The sequence below is a fragment of the Nymphaea colorata genome, chromosome 8 (assembly GCF_008831285.2).
Source record: "Nymphaea colorata isolate Beijing-Zhang1983 chromosome 8, ASM883128v2, whole genome shotgun sequence".
In the NCBI taxonomy this organism is placed as follows: domain Eukaryota; kingdom Viridiplantae; phylum Streptophyta; class Magnoliopsida; order Nymphaeales; family Nymphaeaceae; genus Nymphaea; species Nymphaea colorata.
In genome coordinates, this window is record NC_045145.1 from 14966372 (window position 1) to 14988367 (window position 21996).

General features: G+C 41.8%; 4 protein-coding genes and 1 non-coding gene across 8 annotated transcripts; 1 reads left to right on the forward strand and 4 right to left on the reverse strand.

The window, feature by feature from the left end:
* Window positions 1-372: 372 nt before the first annotated feature.
* Window positions 373-459, reverse strand: TRNAM-CAU (transfer RNA methionine (anticodon CAU)). The gene is given in 2 exon segments: window positions 373-408; window positions 422-459. It is a non-coding gene; the product is annotated as a tRNA-Met (tRNA).
* A 467-nt stretch (window positions 460-926) lies between these two features.
* LOC116258561 ((R)-mandelonitrile beta-glucosyltransferase-like) lies at window positions 927-3561 on the reverse strand. The gene is made up of 2 exons (XM_031635750.2): window positions 2420-3561; window positions 927-2047 (listed from the first exon to the last, which is right to left on the reverse strand). The coding sequence occupies exons 1-2, from the start codon at window positions 2943-2945 to the stop codon at window positions 1113-1115; spliced, it is 1461 nt and encodes a 486-aa protein (XP_031491610.1). The 5' UTR covers window positions 2946-3561; the 3' UTR covers window positions 927-1112.
* Window positions 3562-4585: 1024 nt separating this feature from the next.
* On the reverse strand, window positions 4586-7149 carry LOC116259739 (7-deoxyloganetin glucosyltransferase-like). 2 transcript variants are annotated; one of them, XR_004173965.2, is made up of 3 exons: window positions 6390-7149; window positions 4884-5887; window positions 4586-4774 (listed from the first exon to the last, which is right to left on the reverse strand). XR_004173965.2 is itself a non-coding variant. In XM_031637660.2 (2 exons), the coding sequence occupies exons 1-2, from the start codon at window positions 6880-6882 to the stop codon at window positions 4938-4940; spliced, it is 1443 nt and encodes a 480-aa protein (XP_031493520.1). In that variant the 5' UTR covers window positions 6883-7148; the 3' UTR covers window positions 4586-4937. The 2 variants fall into 2 exon arrangements, 1 of the variants encoding a protein (XP_031493520.1); XM_031637660.2 differs by having other exon boundaries at window positions 4586-5887; window positions 6390-7148.
* A 5980-nt stretch (window positions 7150-13129) lies between these two features.
* On the forward strand, window positions 13130-16296 carry LOC116258810 (7-deoxyloganetin glucosyltransferase-like). Of its 2 annotated transcripts, XM_031636219.2 has the most exons (3): window positions 13130-13820; window positions 14335-15281; window positions 16161-16296. In XM_031636219.2, the coding sequence occupies exons 1-2, from the start codon at window positions 13304-13306 to the stop codon at window positions 15273-15275; spliced, it is 1458 nt and encodes a 485-aa protein (XP_031492079.1). In that variant the 5' UTR covers window positions 13130-13303; the 3' UTR covers window positions 15276-15281; window positions 16161-16296. The 2 variants fall into 2 exon arrangements, with proteins under 2 accessions (XP_031492079.1, XP_031492078.1); XM_031636218.2 differs by lacking the exon at window positions 16161-16296 and having other exon boundaries at window positions 13131-13820; window positions 14335-15381.
* LOC116258811 (haloacid dehalogenase-like hydrolase domain-containing protein At4g39970) lies at window positions 16274-21660 on the reverse strand. 2 transcript variants are annotated; one of them, XM_031636220.2, is made up of 11 exons: window positions 21157-21660; window positions 20979-21072; window positions 19646-19690; window positions 19499-19549; window positions 18816-18890; window positions 18697-18730; window positions 18305-18360; window positions 18157-18216; window positions 18004-18063; window positions 17856-17902; window positions 16274-16411 (listed from the first exon to the last, which is right to left on the reverse strand). In XM_031636220.2, exons 1-11 carry the CDS (start codon window positions 21585-21587, stop codon window positions 16330-16332), a joined length of 1035 nt encoding a protein of 344 aa, XP_031492080.1. In that variant the 5' UTR covers window positions 21588-21660; the 3' UTR covers window positions 16274-16329. The 2 variants fall into 2 exon arrangements, with proteins under 2 accessions (XP_031492080.1, XP_031492081.1); XM_031636221.2 differs by lacking the exon at window positions 16274-16411 and adding an exon at window positions 17479-17766 and having other exon boundaries at window positions 21157-21658.
* Window positions 21661-21996: the final 336 nt, after the last annotated feature.

The window sequence follows — 21996 nt, forward strand, 5'->3', positions numbered from 1 at the left end:
AGCTGTTGAATCATGTTGTGTTGACAAAGAATGCCATTCTTTCTGTACATCAAAACGAAGATAATTATTATGAGCGGTCGGTTTATGAAAAAAATCTTCAAGTACATTCTTCTGTGCATCAAGAGCATGACCAAATAACGAGTTGGATGAAATTAGAATATGTCATTTATTTTGTCGGATACCTTGATTAATGTTACCAAATGAGAATCAAATGCAAAGCTTAATTGGTCCTTACCTGTTGCTGAGCTTTTGGAGAGCCCACAAAAAATAAAAGAGAAGGCGGAAGCAGAAAGAATGACATCGGAACTCTAAAACAGAAAAAGCGGCGAAGAACATGGGGGACGTGAGGGAAAAAAAAAAAACTTCATCATGTGGGGTGAGAGAGGCTCGAACTCTCGACCTCAGGATCACTCGTTATAGCTATGAGACCTACGCGCTAGCCAACTGCGCCACCACCCCACCTCTGACCTGTTTCGCCGACAAAATAAGAAGATGGCAGGAACCCATTTGCACCGATGCTGTCCATTACTTCTTAAAAATTCTGTCAATTACTTAGTTGAATAAAAACATGCTGCATCAAGTAACCAGCTAACAGATGATGTCCACGTTGGTCTCCCACTGCTGTCGCCTGTCATATACCAGACCTCATCAATGGACTACATTCACCTTACCCTGTGGCGGTTCCAGCCACCACTTGACCGCATTATGCTTTTGCAATTAGTTGCTGTAATCATCTTTTTTGGTTTTCTTTTCAAATTTTATGTTTCAAAGCTTAAAAAGATTATCTCTGAGTTTCGTATAGTGAAATTAAACCAGATACTGAACTTTTTGGGATCTGTATGCTGGTCCATGTAGCCAACGGCATGTGGAATCTCTGGGATTTGGAGATCTTCAGATTAGTCCCTAATGGTAAGAATGCAGCCCTCTAATACTCTCTAGATCGAGAAGAATAATAATGAAAAGACAACACAAGAACAAAATGCAAGAATGTACATGGTTTGGAAAGACGAAGAGTCTTGTAACATTCACGGAGCACTAGATCATCTAACTAAATGAAAGCAATAGATCCATATGCTGCGTGGAACAATACTCGGAAGTTGGACAGTGGCAAATTATTGAGGGTCGAGAACCTCATTAAGAAGTCTTTCCAAGTCACAATAGGAAGAACCGCCAGGCTGCACAGCCTTCTCTGCTTCATGCTTCAACCTTTTGGCTCTCTCCCTCATCTCCTTTCCCTTCTCCCCTTCCATCACCAGTCTTATCAGGCGTTCAACTTCTCCTCTCTTGACTTCACCTTCAATCTCCACACCTATGCCCCAATTGTCGCAGGCGTACCTGCAATTGGTCGGCTGCTCTGCAAAGAAAGGCCAACACAACATGGGGACTCCAGCGCATATGCTTTCCAATATAGAGTTCCACCCACAATGGGTGAGAAATGGCCCTATTGAGGGGTGTGAAAGGACCCTCTCCTGTGGGCACCAACTAGCCAGGAACCCTCTTTCCTCTGTCTCTGCCCTGAACTCTGGTGGTAGAACAGAACCCTGACCTTCGACAAGGTCAGGCCTGATGACCCACAGGAATGGGTGCTTGCAGTTAGCCACGCCCCAAGCAAACTCCACAAGCTGCTGAGGAGTCAATACCGTGCTGCTTCCGAAGTTCACATACACAACCGACTCCGGCCGCTGCTTGTCCAGCCATGCTAGGCATAAGTCGTCTTCCTTCCATAGGCTTGACTTGATGGAACTCAGATCGGTGTTGCTGTTGCCCAACTTCTGGCATTGTTTCAGCAGAGGACCGACAGCGAAAAGGTTCGGAACCCGGCATCGGGCAGCGCTAAGAATGTTTGGCTCCAACTCGGCGAAGGTGTTGATGATCAGCCCCTTTCCTTTGAACGTGGCCTGTGCTGCATCTTCAATGTAGTTGAGTATGGTGTCGTGAGGATCAAGGGTCCTAAGAAAAGTGGGCATGTCCATGAGGCGAAGGGCGGGCATCCCTGGTATCCAGTCGATCTTTGTCTCTAGGTAACCATTTTTGAGTTGGCACTCATCTGCTTTGACCACGCACCAGGTTGAGAAATTTAGGAAACTGAGAAATAACATTAATGTTTTATTACATGACATTTAAAAATTTTTGAGGTGATTGTGTGAAGGATACGGTCTGGGAAAATAACAATCCTTGTGGTAAGGAAGACAACTTGAACTAAAATATGGCATATATTAGAGTTCTATTTATAAATATGTTAGCATGGAGACAACTTGAATTAAAATTAAAAGATGTGTTATGTTAGATTCTTTTTACAAATTCCTAGCATGTTGTTTAATATATATATATAACAAAAAATGAATTGCCTGCAATTCATTATAGTAAAAGGGAACCAAGCTTGGGTAGTCCACTGTTGCAGTAGACGGCGAGACCATACCTTGGAGCGGTATGTACCCTTTCTCAATGAGATTTTTGAAGTGGAAGTAACACCAGAAGCCACAGCCACTATGGGGCCTGAAGAAGATCACAGGAACACCGAGGTCTTCTGCGGGGTTGAGGATGAGGAGGCTCATGCTTGCGTCCGAGACTATGCACGTTATCGGAGGGTTTTCCGGTGATTCATTGAGCATCGACATGATGAGATGCCGAAACAGATTCGAGGAGTTCTTCGCGAGGGAGTTGCAGAGGTCGGAAACATCTTGGGAGCGATCAGGAGTAGCGGTCGAGAGGCCGTCGGGTATGGTCTCGAAGTTGAAACCACTTATTATTCGAGAGAGATCAGGATCATGGCTTCCGGACTGAACCAGGCGTTGATGATTGTATTCCGTGTTGACGAAGGTAACGTGGAAGCCTCTTTGATGGATGAGTTTGGCCAGCTGCATCATCGGGGTAATGTGCCCCTGCAAAGGGTATGGGATGAACATCGCGTGGGGCTTGCGCTTCTGATCTGCAGATACCTCCATTTCCAGGACTTGTTGGTGATAGCTCTCAATACTACTGCCGGATCAGGAAGAGGAGCGAGCTGGGAACCGGCTACAGTTTTTTGTTTTAAAGGTGGAAAATTTTCATTTAGGAGACCACCATTTTATTTATTTAGTCTAAATAGGACGCTCCTATTTCTAACTTTCTGATATGGAGATTATTTTTATTAATGTCTGTCAAAGAGCGTCTTTATCATTGCCTCTAAATTCCAGTTGAAATGCTCGAAAGGATGAAGGAAATTAATGCCAGTGGTGTTCTTTTTTGTTTGTCAACTTGAAAGGAAAATATGGAAATTAAGCACAAGTTTTCAGATGTTCCAGCTTTAAGTGCGGACAATTTGCAGAGCTTCGGCACCGAAATGACCAGACTTTTCTTCGCTTGTGTAATGATCTGTCCACGAGGAGAACCATGCGAAATGCATCCGACAAAGTGGGGGCTGCTTTTTTTTTTTTTATAGGAGACATCTTGGTGTTGGGGATCTTTCAATGGCGCCGACTCAATCCCGTGACTGAACAGTGATTTTTCAATTTTTGCAGATCGTTGCTCGCCTTGGAACACCAGAATCCTCGCATACATGACAAAGACAAACAACTGATAAACAAAGTGCACATGAGGGAGACTGGATGATCTAAATTAAGGGATGAAATGATTTATGTTTTTCTTATTAAATTTATATATTTATATGCTTAGTGCTAGTTTAAAGCATATAGTTGCGTTATATTGAATTAGGTGAAAAGAATCATGATTCGATTTCACTTCAATTAGAACAAATTGAAATGAAGAAATCGGAGCCGATTCAATGTGTAAGCTAGAGCGAATTCCGAAAAGACCCAAAATTTACTCCAAGAATATCGCTATTTGAATCTGATACGAGTTCAACCCCAAACCTCACCTAAGCGATTCTCAGTTTTTTGGTTTCAGTAGGTTAGTTTGTTATAGCGATCTATCAATCATATAATTTCTTTGATTTTGCATGGGTGTTTTGCTGCAAAAAATTTACCTTGTATAGCTAATCAAAATTGTAAGTACCAAATTTTTGTAAAACAGCCGATTCCGTTCAGGTATCACTATGTTTTTTCACAATTTTTGTTTCCCATTTAATTTGTCCAAAGAGACCACTGGCGGTTAGTTATGAAAAGAACTTTCAGTAACAACCCTATGGTGGAGAGGTCCCTAACCTTTTATTACAAAAGGTAAATATGTAGGACAAAAAGTGGCAATCACGAACTAAAACCGAGCCAATAGGACAATAGTAAGCAAGAGAAAACCAAAAAGCTACAAGGGCCAAATTTATAAATTTTACATTAATAGAAAAAAAATATCATGAGAAGAGTGTTTAAGATTCTAACTCTATGAAATGAACAGTCAATTTGCCATCTCTGAGTGGGACGACATCTTTCCAAAGTAGCCATGGCATACATGCTTGATATTAGCATTATCCTTCCAAACCTCTCCAAGCTACTAGTCATCCAAGACTGACAAATAATTGAGTCTTATGGAAGGTCATTGTTATCTTCCCGCTAAACGACTCCTTCATCGAAATGCATTCACTCGAGTCTTTAAACACAAAAGCCATCAAACCTTCTACCGTTAGATTCCATGCAGATTCCATACAGGCAACTTGCTTTAGAATATATATATATATATATATATATATATATGACTGTTGGGGTACGGCTAGGAGACTTTAAAGGGACATCCCGTGGTGTAGCTGTCAGTCCCACATCGGCCATGGCCGTCCAGCATCTATTGTCCGTAGTCAGCAAGAATTGATTCCTATGCCTGATCATGGGCCAACCCTGCCCGGTACCTGTAGTTCATGTCTCTACCTTATGATTTCCACTTCCACATGCGCAAAAGTAATAACAGTACTTACAGCAAAGTTCCATCCTACATACTTGCATGAAAAGAGGATCTACCTTATAATAATTTATATATATCCCGCTTATAATCAAATGATCCTGTTCAGAGTTTTACTTGCGCCAGTTCTTGAGGAGAACCTCGTCGACCAGCCTGTGGAAGTCGTGGTAGGAAGAACCCCCTGGCTGGACCGCCAACTCCGCTTGTTGCTTCCACATCCTCACCCTCTCTCTCATCTCCCTCCCCTTCTCCCCTTCCATGGCCTCCCTCACCAGGCGTTCCACCTCTCCCCTCTTCACCTCACCTTCGATCTCCATCCCCATTCCCCACTTGGTACAGACATACCTGCAGTTAGTCGGTTGCTCTGCAAAGAAAGGCCAGCACAGCATGGGGACTCCACCACAGATGCTCTCCAATGTGGAGTTCCACCCACAATGAGTGAGAAACAAGCCCACTGACGGGTGAGACAGGACCTCCTCCTGTGCGCACCAACTAGCTAAGAGTCCCCTTCCCTCTATCTCCTTTCCGAACTCTTTGGAGAGTAGAGGACCCAGCTCATGACCTTTCACCAGGTCAGGCCTGATGATCCAGAGCAACGGGTGCCTGCTGTTAGCCAGGCCCCAAGCGAATTCCTCCAGTTGCTGGGGAGTCATCACGGTGATGCTTCCGAAATTCACGTAGACTACCGACTCGGCCTTGTGCTTTTCTAACCATGGAAGACATGACTCATCTTCCTTCCATAGGCTGGATTTCGTGTAACCCATCTCCGTTCTGCAGGCTATGCTGCGGCTCAGTTTCCTTATGGGGCCAACGGCGAAAAGGTTGAGGACCCGCGACCGAGCGGCCTGGAGGACCTCCGGCTCCAACTCGGCGAAGGTGTTGATGATGAGGGCGGTGCCTTTGAACATGGCTTGTGCTTCCTCGTCGGCATAGTTGAGCCTGATGTTGTCGCGATTGAATATCCTAAAGACGGAAGGCAGGTCCTTTAAGCGGAGATCCGGAAGCATTCCGGTGATCCAATCGATCCTGGTCTCCAGATGGCCATTCTTCAGCTGCTTCTCATCTGTTTGATCAATGCAGAAACATTTTGAGAATTTGCACGTCGTCACAAGTATATATGAACAAATTTATTAAGCAGAATTTGCACGTTTTGCTTCCTTCCATTTCATTAAAGGATTTAAACAATTTTCAGGTAAGCAAAAGTCCATGTCGCTTATTAATCCTGTTTGATATGCAGGTAGATAAGTTGACAAACCGTGAGATCTCTTTCATACAGAATAGAATTAATCGAGGAAATATAAAATGAAGATGAGGAAGAAGAGGGAGAAACTAATGCCACACATGCATATAACATGACACATTTATGTAGTCTGTGGCTTAAAGTGCCTAGAAAGTAGTCTCCTGTCACATTTTCAGTAAGAATATGTATATTGTTTGCAGAAGTTCAGGAGCATCAAGAAATCTAACAACAATAAATACTGATAAGGAAGAATGAAACTATAAAGAAAAGTGATTCTTTTGATTGCCCGAAAATCGTAACCGTTGAGAGTGAGAGAGAGAGAAACCTTGAAGTGGTATGTAGCCTCTCTCAAGAAAGTCCTTGATTTGAGCATATCCCCAGAACCCACAGGCGCTGTGCGTCCTGAAAAAGACCACAGGTATGCCAAGCTCATCTGCCGCCCTGAGAGTGAAGCTCATGACCCCGTCTGCAACTATGCACGTAACCGGTGGATTTTCAGGCGATTCATTGAGCTTTATGACGAGACTTCTGAACGGAGCCCAGAAGTTCTTCCTGATGGAGCTGCAGAGCATAGGAATATCTTGGGTGCGATCAGGAGTGGCGAGTGGCAGTCCATCTGGTATCATCTCAAACTTGAAGTCCTCTATCACGCGGAGACGATCGTTGCTGCCGGACTGGATTAGACGCCGATGGTTGTACTCCGTGTTGATGAAGGTGACATGGAAGCCTCTGTGATGGATGAGTTTGGCCAGTTCAAACATAGCACTGATATGGGCCTGAGCAGGGAACGGGATCATCACTGCGTGGGGCTTCTTCATTTTCTCAATCCTAGCAAAAACTCATACTCCTGATCTGCTCTACGCAAGCGCCCTTCAATTTATATAGTTTTCTTTTCTCCGAGTACAGGACAGAGGTTAGATCCCATTTTCTCCTCGCAAGTGAGAAACCTTTGCATTGGAAAGTTGATCAGATGCTTTGTGATCCCATCTTTTCCAGGGGTGGGGGGGCCGTTTGATTGAGAAGGAGTCTTTACATTCAGCCGAAGAAAATTTTCCCACAGAAGAAACATAATCATAAGAAAAAAGATGGTGGTGAGTCGTTACCTTATCCTCGTTCCAGTATAATACAAATTGTCGCATTCGGAACTGGATATTGAGCTACCTTATGCTCGTTCCAGAAATCAAGCCCGTTCCCAGGATTCACGATCACACATTGGTATACCCAAAAATGGACATGTGGATTTCATTGATTCCATCTCTCACTGTTGAAACCACCAGAATCAAGCAAGCCGTAGTCGTCATGTCTCCTAAGTGAAAAAGGACAGTTGTAAATTTTCATGGTACAAATTTTGCCTTTCATGTTAAAGACGCACCATGAATTTGAGGGTTGAAAATACCAACTGATCACGATGAATTCATCCATGTGGTATCCGTGATCTCCTTCACGTTTTAAAAGAAAAGATGGATGTCAATTTTGAAAGCTGAAAAAAAAAAATTAAAAAAACAAGTTTGGCTTTCATGTTAAAAAAACCACGTTACATTATGTTATTATGTTTGGGTGAAGGGAAAAGAAAAGAAAGGGTGGAAAATAAAGAAGGAAAAAAAGTATTATAATAAAGACCTTATGCCATTGAAGCAACTCATCATGAAAATGAGTTAATCTTGTGAGAAATTGAGGATAGGGTACGATGGGGGACACTCAGCCTTTTCTTAAGTACAATCTTTCTTCAATGAAACTGCATTCTTTCTTTTCATAAAGAAGAAATTTTGGCATTAAGTCAATCATTCTTTTATCAAATTACATCAAGATATCTGTCATAAAGAAGAGGTCATGTCAATGGATCAAGAACATAGGTCTGCACGTGGAGATACAGCTGTAAAAAGGGTTGAATCCTATTGGGCTCCTGCACGTCTTCGTACAACGCTGAAAACTTTATCCTCGAGTTGAATACATCCGAAATTGTGCAATAGAATCTTTTTAAATAAAAAATATTAGCCAAAAAAAAAATTTTCTAAAACTTACTTATGAAATTTGTACTAGTTTCTCTATAGAAAAGTATCTTGTAACTTTCTTCATTACCATAGATGGTTATGATTAGCAAATAAATATATCTTTCGTAATTTGCACCTTACTGATTAGCAAATAAATAGCATGAACACTTATTAGGATCGGACCCGTGACTTTTTCTTAAATTTCCACAAGACCTGACAGGCCCTTCCCTTGAAAAAATTTTCTGGTTATGTTTCCATGATTGTTCTGCGATGGAGATGACATAGATGTCATTGACAAAATTTGTAGTCCATCAAAGCGCTAGCAAGCAAATGAGAGTTCAAGAAATATTTTACATTGTTAAGCTGCATCTGAAAGCTCCCCGTTGGTTCAACCCAACAAGGGACTCGATTTTATCTAAAACTCGGAAAGGTTTGCCCAAAACTCGTGACTCACTTAAAGTTAAAACTCATTTGACTCATCCAAAATTTAGTGATAGATGCTATCTTGAATTTAATACTCGTTTTGGTTTTGTGCACTGATAAGCCCTCCATCCAACTGCATCATTGTGTGAAATCTCACATAGACATGTAAGAACCTCCGGAAAAGTGCTAGGTATCCATGCATATCGCAGTAGAAGAGAGGGAGAGACCTAAAGAGCATTTCCTTCTTACAGAACAAATTTTTCATCCTATATGGGATGAGAAAGAGAGGAACACATCAACGATGGCACCCCCCTGATAGTGAGTTCCGTAAATTGGTAAAGCTTTCCCAGGCCTTCAGATATTGTTCAAGTTCATATCTCTTCCTTTTACCAGCATTTAAGGGGGGAGCATCTTGAATTTCTGAAAAAGAGCATTAGATTTGATTGGTCGAATCCAGTCTGCATCAAGTCGATCGCCATTAGAAGCCTGATGGCGATCCAGCAAGTGGGCATAATAAGCGGATCTTGTGAAGTTAATTTGTTGTTCACATTTGGAGCACGAGCAGTAATCAACTCGAGAGCGACGTCCATCGGCAGGAAGTTCATCGTCAATTGAAAGACACCCCAACCACCTGGAGATCAGGTTGGCTTTTTAACGATGCTTCGAGCTGCAAGCTCGCTTGAAGGATCGATCGAAGTTGTCAACAAAGTCAAGATCATATTTTGCAGTTGATGATGAGCAGTGGCAATGTGCCTTTGATATTATCTTTGTGCAAATTCCGGTAATTCCAATATGATTTATGATGTTCCCACAGTTATTACCGTCTAGAAATGTTCCAAATAACCGTTCTTGACATCGACGAAAATGGTGATCATATTTTTTAGCGCTGCCCAGATCATTTTTTGTAATTTTGGGTGTTTACTGCGCGTCTACTACTTATCACACCAAAGTGTCATAGAATGTGGAAATTAAACTCTTTGAAAACAAGATATAACAAAGAAAGGAGAAGAAAAGATGATGGTAACTGACACGTCTAGCAATTGCCTCCTTCCTTTGCTTTCGAGCAGTTCAATGGATTCACTTAACTTAGTGAACAGGCGAGATGAAAAGTATGAAATATTGGAGCATATGACCAAATGTATTAAAAATCACCACCGTCGTTGCTTCTTGATAAGTTTGCATCGGAGGCCACACCTACCTAACTTTTCCATTTCTAATTTATGGACCTGACATCCATCCCGCCGGTAGTGGAGACCGAAATCGTTTTTGGCTATCAGGACAGATCGAGGCGTGGGCTACATTATTCATGTCATCCCCACAATCCTCGTGAATCTTTTAGGTTGATATCTATTGAAACTCATCTATACTTGAGCACTTCAAGCAAATCGGGAATACATATGGATTACTGACGATCAATTCTCTGTCAATGGCCCCAAAATTATAAATATCTCCGCAACAAAAGAAAGATACAGCTAGCTATTTTTTTCAGTTATGAGAAATATTAATGAAAGCATACTATTGGAGAGTTGCATGGACGTGGCAGAGCTGCAGCCAAATGAAAAAAATATGATGATGGGTCGGTGGACAAGCCTTGTACAACCAAAACTCCTAAATAAAGTAGGAAAGAAGTCAAGCTTTTAGACCAAAGAAGATGCTGGTTAACATTTGGAAATTTTATTAATTGTCTTCATTTTTGGATAACAATGAGTGCGTGAAGTTTGTCATGTGAAAGGCTTCTGCCTATAAAGGCCCAGAAGCTTAAAGAGGCTTGTACGTGCTTCTCAAGGGGAGGGGAAAGAAAAAAACAAAGATTGTTTTGTGTAGGCTATTGGTTGAACCGCATGAATTTGGAGTTTTTTCTCAGAGTTGTGTTGGTTGGCTCATAATTTTTTTTTGTTCCATGGGCAAAAGCATAATATGTACTTAACACAAACTTGTAATGTCTACGCGGGTATTCCATGAATTGCAGCAAAGGTTTGGAGTATTAGAATTTACTTCATGAATATGCCTCAATCTTTAATGCAGAGTCATTCAAATACTCATGTAGTGTTTATACTGTCAAACCCTAACCTCGCCCAACAATAAATCTATACTACAGGGCCAAGATCAAATAGCAAGGCTTTTGTAGATACCGACTGAAATATTTGGTAAAGAAAGGAGTTTAGTGAAAGTGCATGCACCGTGAAAACATTCTTACACGATCATGCTGTAAGATGGACATGGACAAGATTAGAATGAGAAAATTAAGCAGATGGATCGATTGACAAACTGAAAAGAACAATTAATATAAACAACTAGACAATATATAACGGTCAACTGAAAATGAGAGAAAAAGAGCTATTAAGCGATAAAGATAGGAGCAACTCGCTTAATTACCAGAGGCGGTTGGGAGATGGTGTTGTAACGAATGCAATGCCATGGACACAGTAAATGCCGCATTAAGAGAGGCGTAAATGCCGTATTAACAGAGCGGGAGAGATGTTACAGAACTAAATTTGCATTTACGATCGATGCACATGGGACCAGCAGCACTATAGAAGAGGTGCTGGAGTCTCTAGCCGTGACCTCCCAACAAAAGCCCAATCGGCTCTTGAGGCTCCCAACGCACAGGCTAGGGCAGGTCACAGAGCAGGCAGGTCCCATTCCCATCGACGATGGCCGCTTCTCAGGCATCATCATCCAGCAGGGCCTCCAAGCCGCTGCTCCTGCTTCTGCTTCTGGTGTTGGCCGCCTTCTTCTCCGGTGCCGATGCCCGCGGTGGTCACGGCGGCCACCACCTCCACCGCAAGCTGCATGCCCCGGCGCCGGCTCCCAGCTGGCCCCCGGAGTGGACCCAGTACAAGGAGTTCCCGGATGTGGCAGGCTTCATGTTCGCGTCGCCGACTGGCATAATCAACAATGGGAACGAGTGCTTCGACTGCTGCATCCCGGCCTGCATGAAATATTTCTCAAAAGACTACACCGACGAGTGTCCCTTCTTCTGCGTGAGGACGTGCATGAACCTCTTCGGGAATTGAGCAGCCGCCTAAGATCGATCATCCCATCCGCCGTGACTTCATCTCCCCACCCCACCTTCTTCTGCTCGATCAATGTGACCTTACTTCTTCCCTCCTCCTAATATTTGGTTGACGAATGAATAAAATGGTCTGGCTGTTGGGAACAGAGTAAGCCGCGTCCTATTTTTGCTTACGTTCTCCCGTTTTCCTCGTGTCATCGATTTCATGCACACGTACGTCGCCTTTCTGATGCTCCTCAATGCTAAAGACAAGAATATAGGCGGTTTCTGTTCGGGGCATTGACGTTTGGTTTCTGTTCAGTGATCAATATGAACCAAACTCCTACCAAACGATGCCAAGCGTGTGAACTTTCAACTATCAAGTTGTGGCCTTAGAGAGTTGGTTTCCTAGAGATAAGTTTAACTAGAAGTGGACGAAAAACGTCACTCATTCCAATCGGAATCCGTCCACTTCAAAAGACGATGACCAGTAGTGAAGCTGTCACCTTGCTCTGGAACGACCCAAATTTTCCGGCAAATTATTTCATCGCACTCCTTCCATCCCCTGATACGACAAGCTGGCGGCCTAAGGACGAAGCCGCCGGCTGCATGTCACCTTCCGTTATTAAATCATAGCAAATACGTACGCTGCTCGTCACCTAAACCGTTACCTTTCGTTTTATATTACCTTTCTTCTTTGTGGACCCAAGCAACAAGGTGGCCATTTCCTTCTTCTTTTTCTAACTTTTAACATCTCTTACGTTCCAAACCTTTTCCCGTATCCCTCGCGACCAGGCGATGAGATGTTCATTGTAGAAAATTTTAAGAAAACTTAAGAATCACCCAAACGACCTAGTTTCAATAGAAGTTACCATTAAGCAAATCTTCTAAACCAATAGGCAGAAAGTACTTTTGGCAGTTGTAGAATTAACCAGTCATTCCAAAGTTTGCTGGTGCCGAGGAAGTTCGGGGTCAAAATCACAGAAAATGGGGTTCCCCACCCACATGATCAGGGTGTGAATCCTTAAAGTTGGCATTTGATAACCTAGATTTAAGTTTTGAGGATGCATAAAAAGATATGTTTTGAGAGATCTTCAATTTAAAATAAAAACATAAAATTTTAATCTATGCTTCATGTAAAACCATGAATTTAAAATCGGATAGCATGAATTTAAGATCTGGTGGTTTGGTCTTAAATCCATTGATCTAAAATCTGTGGTGAAATAAACACAACCTAAGGTTCAAACATTCACCAGTTTGAACGTAAATATGAAGTTTACCAAGAGTGAGTTGTATGCACTTGGTGAGGTGAGGGATGCCCGATATAGACATATAAAATAAAGGTGGTTGTTGGAATAGTTTATTATTTTTTTAAAAAGAAATATATTTTTTTATTGTTAACTTTGTCATTACTTCATTTGTCCTTATACAAAAAACTCCTTATAAAGCAGGGTATTATCAATTTTTTGTGCACCAAACGGTGCATATAACCAACTTCCAAGTTAACCAAAAGTTCACCAATGTTTAAAATGTGGTTGTGCAACTGAAAGTATGTGGACTTGAAAGAGTACATGGTCCACACCGTAGCCCTTCTGTCAACTTGCTCTCAAAATAAGGAATGTATCGAAACCAGCAACTATTTTTCATCCAAGGTAAGAGGGAGATTGGGAGACCACACAACTATTTAACAAACAAACATGAGACAACTTGACTAATTCTTCTCCCCGGCTACCATAAACCACCAGTGGAGGCCTCAAGACCCATCTGTTAGTACTGAACTCGTACCATCCTGCTCAGTGCTCACCGGAGAAACAAAAGCAGAGAAAAAGGATGGCCTCATCGGCACCGACGACCAGTAGAAACCCCCATGCAGTGTGCGTCCCCTACCCTGCACAGGGGCATATCAAGCCCATGATGCAACTGGCAAAGCTTCTCCACTGCAATGGCTACCACATAACTTTTGTCAACACAGATTACAACCATCAGCGCCTGGTCCGCTCATGGGGACCGGACTCCGTCAGGGGCTTCAAGGATTTCAGGTTCAAGTCCATGCCCGACGGCTTACCACCCTCGGACCCCGACCGGACCCAGAATATCGTCGCGCTCTGCGATTCCGTCACCAAGAACTTCGCCGGTCCTTTCCTTGATCTTGTCATGAAGATCAATGAGTCAGCTGAAGACCCACCTGTCACCTGCATAGTCTCGGATGTGTTCATGACCTTCACACAAAAGGCAGCAGAGAAGCTTGGGGTACCCTGGGTCGCCCTGTGGACTGCTAGTGCCTGTGCCTTTTGGTCCTACTTTCATTACGTTGATCTTGTGCAGAAGGGCTATACACCACTTAAAGGTATGCGCCTACTCAAGTAATCTCTTCTTCGTTTCTATATTAAGTTTCCAGCTTCCTGTTTTCCATAATCACATACCACTCTGTTCTCCAGATTTTCACGTCAGATTAGATCTTTTCCTTTCCAGATCTCCCCTGTTCATTTTCTCCAAAACAAGAAAGAAATCAAAGCTTGTTTTTGTGACCTTTAGCTTCCACTACATTGACCCACTCGTCAAAACCAAGCCGCAAACTCGTCTACTTTTCTAGCTAATTGTCTCTCTCCCCCCTCTCGAGCTTTCTTGTTTGCCGTACTGTAGAAAAACCCTCAAGCTAATGCAGCCCATCCTAAAAGAGACATTAAAACATCCCTGTATAAAACTCTAAATTGTCTCTTAGACAGCACCTCTTCTCATCCGCGTTAGTCGAATCTTCAAGATGATCGAGGAAGCAATTCCCTCGATTAATTCCTTGGTGGTCTTTGCTTATTTACAAGGTTTGAGTTCTTTGGACTTAATTTGGTTGATTAATTTAACAGATGAGGCCCAGCTAAGAAATGGGTACATGGAAACAGCGATCGATTGGATCCCGGGGATGCCGGACATTCGTCTGAAGGACATCCCCACTTTCATCACGACTCTCAACAGGGACGACGTCATGCTTAATTTCTGCATGAACAATGCGCAGACAGCTGCAAAGGCCTCTGCAGTCATCTTCAACACCTTTGATGAGTTAGAGCACGAAGTCCTGAACGCCATCAAGTTTCGAATCCCTCAATCCTTCACGGCCGGCCCCCTCCTAAAACTGAGCCGGACAGTTCCCATAAATGGGCTCAGTGCCATCAAGAACAGCCTGTGGAAAGAAGACCAGTCGTGCCTGAACTGGCTCGACGAGAAAGAGGCAGGCTCCGTCATCTACGTCAACTTCGGAAGCATCACGGTCATCAGTCCCCAACAACTGCTGGAGTTTGCTTGGGGTTTGGCTAAGAGCAAGTACCCATTCCTATGGATCATCAGGCCTGACCTTGTGCAGGGTGGTGATGCGGCAATTCTTCCACAGGAGTTCCTATTGGAGACGAGAGGAAGAGGACTGATGGGTAGCTGGTGCTCACAGGAGCAGGTCCTCAACCATCCCTCCGTAGGTCTTTTCCTCACCCACAATGGATGGAACTCCATGCTGGAGAGCATATGCGCAGGCGTGCCTATGCTATGTTGGCCCTTCTTTGCAGACCAGCCGACCAACTGTAGATACGCTTGCGCCAAATGGGGCATGGGAATGGAGATTGACGGCAGTGTGAAGATGGAGGCATTAGTGAAGGAGTGCATGGGAGGGGAGAAGGGGAAGGAAATGAGAAGGAGAGCCAACGAATGGAAAGAGAGTGCAGAAAAGGCTTCTTTGGCAGGTGGGCCGTCCCATGTTGCTCTGGAAAGTTTGCTCAACGGGCTACTGTTGCACCAGCACGGAGGGACTAATAATTGATTACAGGTCCGTCCAGCTATCATATATAATATATACCAAAGCTGCCATGTCTCACTGTGTTAGTTCTAATAAAAGCAGACCTCCAATACTGTCTGTTTTAGGTTTACGCAGGAGAGCTATTTCCAGGTACTTCTTGGTAGCTTATATGTATCTCATCTCCTATATCGTTAATGCAGATTAACTATCCAATTTAGTTTCCAATGTTACGACCTGCTATTATTTGGAAATTCGGTGCAATATTTTCTTGATCAGTAGATGAAATCAGCTGTTATCTAAATAGCCCTTCACTGCATGCGTCTTGGATATCCTTGGGCCATCAACGGGAGGTCGATAAAATTGCGAAATTAGCTTTTCTTCACTATCATGAAAGGGATAAGCCGAAGGGTCTGGTTCATGAATTATGGCGCGCTTGAATGTTGGTGAACAGGTGTCGCGGAACTTGTTTCTCTGTCTCACCTCAAATGTGAGACGGAAAGCACTTCTGACGGAGACCAGATCCCATAAATAAATGTTAAAAAGTATTTTAAACAAAATATGATCCTTTTAATGTGGTTCGAAGCACTCATTTAATATAAATCATGCATTATTTCAAATCATTTTTGTAAAAAAAAAAAAAGATTTTTATACTACCAAAAATTTGTTTTTATAAGAGCCGTTCATTTTTTGGCTATTAAAAAACCATTATTTAAGTAAAAAAACAATTACCTTAATATATGTTTCTCATCAACTCACTCTTAAGATCATATCCATAAAGTTATATTTCAATAATAATAATAATAATAATAATTTCAGTAGGTCTGGTTTTTGTCTCTTACAAGTGGTTTGGTTTTTATCATATATATATACATCCTAACAGTTTCCCCTCATTATGTATGGAATATGCAGCCAAGTTCGCCAGTAGGTGGTGGGTCATGCCAGCCTTTGGTACAGGTGCTGTTTGATGACGAAAAGCAAGTACCGACTCTGCTATTCGACTTGGAACTCGTTTGGGATATGGGAGGCGGCCACACCTGTTTCGTCAGATACTCCTTTTAACTGCGCCCGTTGTTATAACTCAAAAGACTAAAGTCCATCGTGTGGACTTGATGGGTTGATCTGTCATGAGAAGCGGATGTGGATGAACGTAGTTGGAATTCCTGCACGATCGGAGAAGATCCGATTGCCAAAAGAATCGATTTTCAAATCTTGAGAATTTGAAGGTTAACTAATCAGATTATAACTATTATGCTAAAAAACTAATAAAGAACCGTCCTGTGCAGGCGCAATTACTGCAACCGGTCCTTTTCAGAGGCCATGATATCAATCAAAAAATGTGGCGACCCCACAGGAGGTCGCTCACCTGTTGCTTTCAGCAATACTTTAGGAGGGGAAGCATCCAGAAAAAGCAATTTATTTGAGCAAAAGTTGGAACCACTTTTCCTTGTTGTCTTACATGTGAAGTTACCACAAAAGTATATTTTTGCAAAAGCAACCACTTTCCGTTACAATGTCATATCAAATATGACAAGAACATGACTTTGATATTTCCCCTTTTCTTGTTTTATGTTTAAATTTGGTCACTTCTGATGCTTCAAGTTCTCAGAGAGAATAATTTCTAAGATGTGAGAACGATTTAACAATGTGAACAAGTTCAGGAAGCGGGACAAGAGTAATGAGGAAATTTTCTAGAAAAAAATGTTTAAGTCACCCACTAACACAGCAAGTTACAACTTACAAGAGTAAGGACCCCTGCTAAAACCCCTAAACTCACCCACGCTGCCCTAATCCCTGATTAGGGTTTTCTCTGCCCGGAAGGTAAAACGCTCAATCACCGTCCCCCTCATCTAAGGTCCTTCGACCTTATTTATAAGCACTATTGGATCATCCGTGAGGATCCAATCCATTCTATACCCGGTGCATAACAAAAAAGTAGTGTGATCTATTCTGATATAACTCTTGCTTAGATTCCATCATGAGCTCATCCAGCAGGTATTTAATACTGTGAAAATGAAGAATTTTTGTCAACCATTGTCCTATCCATTTTATATTTTCAACAGTTTCATAACAGCATCCTTCTGTTTGAATAGGTCTGTGGCTTTCACACTTGAATATTATTAGATATCACAATTTTTTATAGATCTCCCTGTCAGGCAATTTATAGCAAGCAGAATCTTGTTACTTGAAAAAATATAATGGTTCTTTACTTGATATCAGCAGCCGATAATTGGCAAATGCAGAACTGAAGGATGACTTTCAGATAGTTGAACATTTAAACTCAAATGAGACCAACAACTGATATACAAATTTCATAGTGGGATATGCATTTAGCAACCCAATAAATGAATATCATTGGTGGAAAACATGATGCCACTGCTTGTTAAACAGGCAGTACATCCCTCTGTATGAATATTCAGTATACACAAGGACACTTTTCATGCACCAAATTTGAGCAACCTCCTACATCTACCTGGCAACTAAAGAATTACGAAGCAGCAACTCAAGTTCCTCTAATCTGCACGTAATTTGTGGATCATTGAAACAAAGAACATAAGCATAAAAACACTTCTGCAGGCAAATTATTCAGTGAGGAGCAACAAGTACCTGACATTACTAAGATCTGGATATATGGCAATTGCATCTTTAAAATCCTGCAAGAACAAAATACACGTGTCCAACACATCAACATAGAATTTTCGAATGGTAAATATTCAACTTATGCGGTTGAAAACACTATCAGCTTGAAACTCACTTGGTTAGCGGTTGAGGAGGTGAATGTTACAAGACAATGCATTTCTGCACCTGATGCTGCCTGAAATGTAAAAGGGCAAAGAAGAAAAGAATAAGAAAAAAATAATTCAGCATCATTCCCAAATTAAGCTAGCTAGCTTACCAGAAACCTCACCTGTAAGCCAATGACACTGTCCTCCACCACTAGGCAATTCTCAGGTAGCACTCCCAGTATCTGAAACGCCAAAGAGAGTAATTAAATAATGGACAAACAGGGATCGTGAAGACATTTGGATACACAAACATGGAAGAACAATGACTACCTTCGCAGCTGTCTTGTATATTGATGGATCTGGTTTCTTTTCCTTAACATCATCACCTGCAAACAACATTAAACTGTAGTTGGCTTTTAACTTACTAGTTCATTGTCCATCTTATACAGTTGTGAAGATGTGAATAAACTACACTATAAACAAACAAAAGAAGTTGAAGGGATTAGTGAAGAGAGGAGTCGGGCCAAGTCGACATGGACACGTTAGTCTGCCAGGTGCACTGGTGTTTCATAGGTTAAGAAATAAAATTTATTCAGCTCAAAGTAAAGCACCCCATTTATAAATAACAACCAAAGCACCAACTACTAGAACAAGAACTGCTTGGGTGGACAATTAATCTGAGAAGCAGCCTAGCTAAGAAATCTTGTAATAGAATATAGAACCTGCAAGGAAGCAGTTGAGTTGTTTGAAACGGTCCTGCACATGCCCCAGCAATTATAAATATTCATGAAGGGATATGTTGAGTTCTAATTTTGAATGATGCAAGTGCTCTTAGTCTTACAACTCCCAATAGATTCTCAAGACAAAGTATCACTGAGCTTTTCGTAGCAGCCGAGCATACTGCAAGCTTAATCCCCTACAAGACCAAAAACAAATGTTTGCTAAGTTGATGACCTGCACCATAGGACAAATACATATCCAGTTAAGTAAGCCACCAAATGGTAAATGAGCAGTTAAATTAGTTTCCGTCCTCCAAAATTGAGTGCATACAAGTCCGTCGTGACTTTGTGTGTTTGCCTCTTTCCTGAACCTTTTATTCATCTTTCTCCTTTTTTTCATTAACAGTGACGAAAGTGTATAACAACCAATTTAATATGCTAGTATGTCTAATCACATTAAACGCGTTTGAATCTGAGATAGTCCAGAATCAACATTCAAGAGTTACAAAGATGAGGATGACCAAGAAATAGATGCCAACATTATGGGCACCATTCTAGCATATAAAATAGTGAACCATACGTCGTCATGCTAAACATGCTTCAAAGAAAAATATTCTTTGTTGAAATAACATTCTACATAGATCAAGTGTACTGCCATAGGCTATCGTGGTACAGCACCAAAAAATGTGCAGACAGAGAACAAACTAAATTTGCATGAATGAATCAAAACTTAACAACTGATAAAATGCATGAACTCAAGAGCTTGTGCACAAAAGAATATGTGTTTGGTAATAAGATTCCTCACCGCAGCTTTAGCATCATCCATAAGCCTAATGACACCAGGTCTGGGCTTCACCTTCCCACAGCCAAATGTCCAAATATTAATGCATCAGTATCCCTGACAAGTAAATTGGAGGGAGATAAATGACAAAACAGATCATATGCTTCTCACAGTTCCAGATTTAATGATCTCTTTATATCTCTCAGTTTTCCAGTCCTACAAAAAGAGAGAAAAAAAAAACATCACAACATTGATAGATGAATGACAATTGATTATAAGTTATAACTGCAAGAAATTTAAATTATGGATGTCAAAAGGATCAGGATCAGATCAAATATAGCTAATTACTGTCTAAGAGTAATCAGATATTGCTTAACCTGACTCGCACTCAGATTTGAATTAGAAGAGAAAAAAAAAGTCAAAAACATATCAAATATTTTATATGCAATCAAGTTTGAATGCCTGCAGAAATTGGATATCCATCTAATTCAGTGAGAAAATTCCTATACAAATATAAATCTGATTACTGATTTGATCATTAATCACATAAAATCAGATTTACTTGGATTCCACATAAATATCAGATTATATCGGAACAATTGACATCCGTAGTTTCAATACATAGACAAACTATGGGGTGGCATGATTGTCATACAAATAAACAGGGAAAACATGGGGCCCTTTGAAGAACCAAAATAGCAGAAAAAATGCTGCAATTTCATTTTTCTTTAAGCAACAAGAGATGTATCATCTTGAAATGCTTATTGCTAAATTTCTACCCTTTCAGAAACTGAACTTGACAATCATTTCATTAGAAATTACATAAGACGCCTCCCGACACTTAGATCGGCGACAGCCCGAGACCTTCAGGTTGTAGTAATAGTCTAGTACACGGGGTGGGTTTCTCGGCATAAACCGGACTGGCCAACAAAAAAAGGTAAATGGGATTCTGTCTTCTCTATAAATCACTGGTCTTGCAAACGTTTCTCCCTATAAGCACTCCGATACCGTCATTCCTTTTTACTGGGAAGATACTACTCTTCCGGATAAGTTTTAAGGGCTTTTATGTAAACAACCACCTATAACATCCTAGCTCATTGGCCGGTATAAATAAGCATTGACGTTTTAGGAGCCTCGAGCTAAATAGCCTCATTCGCCATATGAACTTCGGAAAGATCGACGGATTCGTGTACGTCGCATTCATTCTCAAGAAACCAATTTCATCCACGGGAATTCGGACACTATCAATTTCTTCTTATACTGCAACTGTTTCGTGTCTCATTGATGCGATAAGTGCAAATCAGAAGAATTGTGCAGGTCTAAAAGCGTCAAAGAACCAACATCCACTTCCCCAAAAAAGAAAGAAACCCTCGCTGAATTTCCATAGAGCACAAAAAAGTTATTTCATATAAGCAATCAGCAAACAGAGGCGTCTCAGATCTGATCTTTTATCCAAGAATTCATATTTGGAAGATTGATAACCTCAATCTGATGAGAAATTCACCTGAAGCGTATCGATCAGCCGGGCTCTATCCTCGTCCCCAGCAGGAGGCTCCTCGGAGATCGACGAAGACGGCCATCCGTTCTCCCCGAAATACCTGAAATCACGCAATGGGTGCCGTCAACAGAAAAAAGAGCAACAATCAAAACCGATGGCCGAACGAAGAAGCGAAGACTTGTACCATCGCATCTTGGGCTTCCCCCCGCCAATCCTGTTCTGGAGCTCATCGTAGAAGTCAGAGTCCCAATATATCTGCTGCGACGGCGAGGAGGGGCAGCGGACATTGAAGTGAGCGAAGGCGTCGTTGTACGCCTGCCTGTGCAGGTGCTCCGACTCAAGGATCACGCCATCGCAATCAAAGATAAGAGCGTGTAATGGAGAACCACCGCTGTCTGATGTAGCAGAAGAAGAAGAAGAAGAAGAAGAAACAGCAGCGATCGCTGGAAGCCTTGATCTGGTCCAATTAGAAACGCCGAGAGCGGATCGGGAACGAAGAGAAGCTGCGGAGGGAGAATGAACTAGGGCTGCCGGAAGAAGAGAAACGGGTTCTTGGGGTTGAGGACGGCAATTTACAGGGAGGAGAAGCGGCGAGAAGGGCGACGAGGAAGCCATCTTTCTCTCTCGGTCTCTTCTTCCTCCCCTTCCTCTCCCTCCCTTCCCTCCTTTGGATGGCTTTATCCCTTCGCGCGAAGTTCAACCGCCCCATATTTGTTTTCAAAAATATATTTTCCTATTTAATTTTTCAAGCACACGCCTAAACTTTGTCAATATATACGGACGCGCGTCTAATGTTAGGAAAATTTACTGATAGCTACCAAAGGGTCGAGCTGCTCATGGATTGGTTCCGGTCTCCGTCTAACATCTTCTGTGGGCACAGAAATGGTTACGGCCTCTTCTAGAAGCAGGGGAAAATTAATCACTCATTTTAAAGTTATATATATATATATATATAATTTTTTAAGATGAATATAATCACATTTTTAGTGAGCTGAATCGATGAATGGTTGATTCACTTAATATA

Excerpts from the sequence above, each read along its gene's own strand:
- LOC116258561 (XM_031635750.2), bottom strand. The coding sequence starts at position 2,945 with ATGGAGGTATCTGCAGATCAGAAGCGCAAGCCCCACGCGATGTTCATC. Across the intron at positions 2,048-2,419 it reads AGGGTACATACCGCTCCAAG|ATGAGTGCCAACTCAAAAAT; the intron begins GTATGGTCTCGC and ends TGGTCAAAGCAG.
- LOC116259739 (XM_031637660.2), bottom strand. The coding sequence starts at position 6,882 with ATGAAGAAGCCCCACGCAGTGATGATCCCGTTCCCTGCTCAGGCCCAT. Across the intron at positions 5,888-6,389 it reads AGGCTACATACCACTTCAAG|ATGAGAAGCAGCTGAAGAAT; the intron begins GTTTCTCTCTCT and ends TTGATCAAACAG.
- LOC116258810 (XM_031636219.2), top strand. The coding sequence starts at position 13,304 with ATGGCCTCATCGGCACCGACGACCAGTAGAAACCCCCATGCAGTGTGC. Across the intron at positions 13,821-14,334 it reads GGGCTATACACCACTTAAAG|ATGAGGCCCAGCTAAGAAAT; the intron begins GTATGCGCCTAC and ends TTAATTTAACAG.
- LOC116258811 (XM_031636220.2), bottom strand. The coding sequence starts at position 21,587 with ATGGCTTCCTCGTCGCCCTTCTCGCCGCTTCTCCTCCCTGTAAATTGC. Across the intron at positions 21,073-21,156 it reads GGGAAGCCCAAGATGCGATG|GTATTTCGGGGAGAACGGAT; the intron begins GTACAAGTCTTC and ends GCGTGATTTCAG. Across the intron at positions 19,550-19,645 it reads AGATCATTAAATCTGGAACT|GTGAAGCCCAGACCTGGTGT; the intron begins GTGAGAAGCATA and ends GGCTGTGGGAAG.